This window comes from Corvus brachyrhynchos, unplaced genomic scaffold, assembly GCF_000691975.1.
Source record: "Corvus brachyrhynchos isolate BGI_N302 unplaced genomic scaffold, ASM69197v1 scaffold72, whole genome shotgun sequence".
NCBI classification, from domain to species: domain Eukaryota; kingdom Metazoa; phylum Chordata; class Aves; order Passeriformes; family Corvidae; genus Corvus; species Corvus brachyrhynchos.
In genome coordinates, this window is record NW_008236763.1 from 2,263,230 (window position 1) to 2,267,447 (window position 4,218).

Below are 4,218 nucleotides of genomic sequence, written 5' to 3' on the forward strand. Positions count from 1 at the left end.
GGAAAGGGGTGGATTTTGGGGTGAAAACACTGGATTATTGAGCCGTCCATCCTCACGGCAGCACCTTGCCCATAACCTCTCCCAGAAAACCCTCCTTCCTGAAAAAACCTATGCAGGGAAGAACAGGTCCCCACCACCTCCCTCAGCACCGGGGTTTGTCCATGCTGAGGCTGGGAAAACCCACAGGGAGTTCGTCCCCCATTCCCACCGGGCTCTGGAGCGTCCTGGGAGGAGAAGAGGTTATGGAGGAATCTGTGGGGTTTGTGGAAGGACAGGGAGGAGCCTCTCCCCCGCCGAGCCCGGGGTAACAGCACTGCAGAAAAACCTTTTTGGGTTTAAATTTGCTTTGTAGGGATTTTGGGGGGAGCCACCCCCCCACCCCACGCCTGCTTTCTTTTCAAGGCAACTCCATAAATCCTATGTAGCAAAGAGGGCCTGGAAGCAGGAGAGGGATCAGGATAGACGAGGAGACCAGAATGATTAACAGAAAAATAATCCAAGCCAGTTGGTGAGGATGGAAAAACCCCCCGGGATCGGGTGAAGGATTCCCTGAAGGATTCAGGGCTGCACCACAAGGAAGAAACACCGGACTGGAATCCACACCTCTGGAGGCACCGGGATGAGCCGGACGGACGCTGTTTTTCCCACCAAACCCCCTCCTCCTTTCTGACAGTGGCCTTTCCCCCCTCCATCCCTCAGCCAAGCCACCGTGGGACCCCCATCCCACCTGGAGACTCCCAGGATTTCAGCGACCCCCCTGAGCACTCCCTCACATGCCTTACACAGCTTGAGACTTCCCGGGGAGTCACTCCAAGGATGCTCTTCCCGCTCCGCTTCCACGCCCCCGATGGCCTCGGATCCGCCCAAGCAGTAGGAATGGGATATCTGGGAGCGTTCCCGGCTCTCCCAGCACGGATCAGGGTAGAAGGCAGGGGTTCCTAACAGACTGCGTCCCGTGGATCTTCCCACTTCCTGCACTTTTGAAACCAAAGGTACCTTCGCGGAGAGAGAGAGACAGATTGGGTTTCTTTCGGAAAAGACGGATTTTCAGATGGATTTTCCTTTTGTTACTTTTGTTTTTCTGAGGAGGATGGAGGGGTTTTTGGATGGGATGCAGCGGGATTCGTGCAGTTCTTCTTCCTGCTCTGGAGACACATCGGTGACAGGGATACTCCCACTGCTATGGATTGTGGAGAGGGACTTTGCCACATCCCGATGGATCCCGGGAAGAGCCCGGACCGGGCCGACGAGAGAGATGGATGCAAATTAATCCAATGCAAATGCCTTCCTTAAAATAATAATTATCATTTATCTTGGTTGTCTTCTCTGATAGGTCAAACGTGGGGTGAAGATGGAGTTCATGGGGTTGGATTTGGGGACCTTAAAAGGTCCCTTCCCACCCAAATTGTTCCATGAAACCAACGGCAAAGGAATTCCAGGGTTTAGGTTGGGGTCAAGAGGCAGAGCCCCCTCCCAGAGCTGGGGGAGCTGTCCCAGGGATGTCCCTTGTCCCCTCCAGCCGTGTCCCCTGGCAGGGGCAGCCCCAGTGTGACCCTCAGTGTGGACACAGCAGCGCCCCGATCCCACTCTTGCCCATCCCATTTGGGACAGCAGCTCCCGGAATTCCATCCAGCTTTTAGGCAAACACCCCTCAGGCCAAAGGTGACACCGCCCCTGGGCACGGGGACAATCCCATTCCCACCCCATTCCCAACTCCCGGTTGAGTTTGGGCACCTTCCCGCCCAAGCACTGCTGGAAATGAGGAGAGGAACAAATCCAGCCTCTGGATCTGGGATCTTCCCAGCATTCCCAGTCCTCTCTGCTTTGTGGCCCAGCTGACAGGGACCACAAACCATCTCCAAACCTCCGGGAATTTGGCCGGGATTGCTGGAAGCAGGTCTGTGTCGGGTATCCATGATGTGCCATTCCCATTAAAACCCGTGTTCCCGAGCCGCCTCATCCCTGAGGAAACCTCGCAGCATCCCTTTGGAAATGGAGGAATGGGAAGGAGCTGGACTCTGCCCAACCTTATCCCAAATTCCCTCATAAAATTCCCAGTCCTACCCCCAGGGTACTTCGAGTAATGAGAAGAGGGAGGAGATGCAGAGGTGGAAGAACAACTCGGTGGAAGTTACTCACAGCCCTGTCTCAGCTCAGTGTAAAAATTACTCAACATTTTTAAGGTTTAGCAGAAATTTTGACGTTTCTTCAGAACTTCCCCCCTGGAGTTTTGGAGCCCAAAGAAAATTCAGGTTAAAAACTCATCCCGAGCTTCTCATCTGTTACTCCTTTGAGTAAAGTTCAAGGTTTGCATGGGGAGCAAAGCCCTGACCCCAAACCTTCCACAGCGCTCGCAGGGTGACCCCACAGATCCCAAAAAAACCAGACAGGGCTGGGATGAACCCACACCGTGTCCTGGGAGCATCCTTGGAGCAGGAGATGGACGGAGAATCCACACGAGGATTTGTGGTGCCGAGGGGCTTTCCCCGCCCTGATCCCGATCCCGCTCCCGCTCCCTGGGAGCTGCTCTGCTGCTCCTTCCCCTCTCCAGAGGGGACATCCCGGCCACCTCCTGTCCTGCTTGCTGTAGTGACCCCCAGGACGAGCAGGGATGCTCCCATTCCCACCACAGGGACAACGATCCCTCCCTGGGATCTGCACAGCCTCTCTGGGAACACTTCCGGTTTTCCAGAAGAAATAACCCTTCCTTCATCAAGGGTTTAAATTAGGAGCCAACTTCTAATTCGTAAATAAGAAGGGAAGAGCCAGACCCCAAATTCCAACACCAGACCCCAAATTCTAGCACCCTCAGGAGCTGAGCTCTACCCCAAACGTGCAGATTTGTCCTGTTCCTACAACATTCCGAGCCAACACCTCATCCATGTCCTGGAGATGAATCCAGGGACCTCCCTGGCACCCAGCCTTGGGACAGCCGACAGAAATGCCAGGAATTCGGGATACGAGAGGATACTGCCGTTCTTCCCAGATCCGGAGGCTGCTCCCGTTCTCCCTGAGGTGACGTCGCAGCTGAAGGCACAAAACCAGTCGGAAAAGCCGGAATTTGGGTCCAAACCCCGAAATCCTGCTCGGAGAAACCCAACCGGACACCAGGACATGCTGTCCCCGCTGCCAGCATTGCCCTCCTGGAGGTGACAGATCCCAAATCCAGGTGTCACCTTGGATCTGGGAGATCCAGCAGGATCTGAGGGACAGCAGGTGGAGAAGGGAGGAGCTGGGCAGTGTCACCCAAGGCCACCACAGAGCTCATTCCAGCCATGCCACCAACTTTTCCTGGCACATCCCAACGCCACCACCCATCCTGGCACATCCCAAACCTTCTCCTCGTCGCACAGGTCCCAGCAGAGCTGCGAGTGCCACCTGCGACGTCACCTCCTGGGCCCAGGCTTTCCGTGTACCTGCAGCAACCAAGATTTCAGTTAAGCAATAAAAAAAAAGAGAAAACCTTATTAAGGAAAAGAAAAAACAAACAAAAAAGAGGACAAAAAAAAAAAAATAGAGACACCTCCGACTTCTTGCACTAAAAGCTGTTTTATTAACGAGAATAACGACGCTTTCCTGGTCCTCACGACGCCACCCACGGCATCAGTAGCGCCCTTCGCCTGTGTCTCCGTGTCCTCGCATCGGGCGTTGGGGTTTGGTTGTTCGACGCTGTCTAAACCCCGTGTCAGACCCCCAAAACTCCGTGTCAGAGCCCTAAATTCCACGTCAAACCCTAAAAAGTCTGTGTTGAACCCCAAAATTCCGTGTCAAACCCACAAAATCCTGTGTCAAACCTCCAAATTCCACGTCAAACCCACAAAATCCTGAGTCAAACCTCCAAATTCCATGGCAAACCCACAAAATCCTGAGTCAAACCTCCAAATTCCACGGCAAACCCCCCAAGTCCCGTGTCAGCCCGCAAAATTCCATGGCAGACCCCCAAAATTCCATGGCAACCACCCAAAATTCCATGTCAAACCCCCAAATTTCCATGTCAGACCCCCAGACCGAAGTCCCCCCTCCCAAATATCATTCCCGATGTCCGTTCCTCCCGCTCACATCCGACAGAAAGTCCCGGGACTGTTTTGTTTTAATTTAATTTGTAAATATCTCGCGCTCCGTCCGTCCTCTCTGTCCAACCTCCCGGCTGGTCTCAAGTATTCCGTGTATTTATTTGCCTTTTTTTTAAAAGCAAAAAAAAAAAAAGCAAAAAAACCC

At 53.6% G+C, this 4,218-nt stretch overlaps 1 protein-coding gene across 1 annotated transcript in view; it reads left to right on the forward strand.

Moving 5' to 3' along the window:
* The window catches only part of NFASC (neurofascin), a 71,240-nt gene extending 68,087 nt beyond the window's left edge, over positions 1–3,153 (forward strand). Inside the window, exons 34-35 of the mRNA XM_017727161.1 lie at positions 2,071–2,158; positions 2,840–3,153. Of these exons, the coding sequence (XP_017582650.1) occupies positions 2,071–2,158; positions 2,840–3,153 (402 nt within the window). The remainder of the gene's footprint in view (positions 1–2,070; positions 2,159–2,839) is intronic.
* Positions 3,154–4,218: the final 1,065 nt, after the last annotated feature.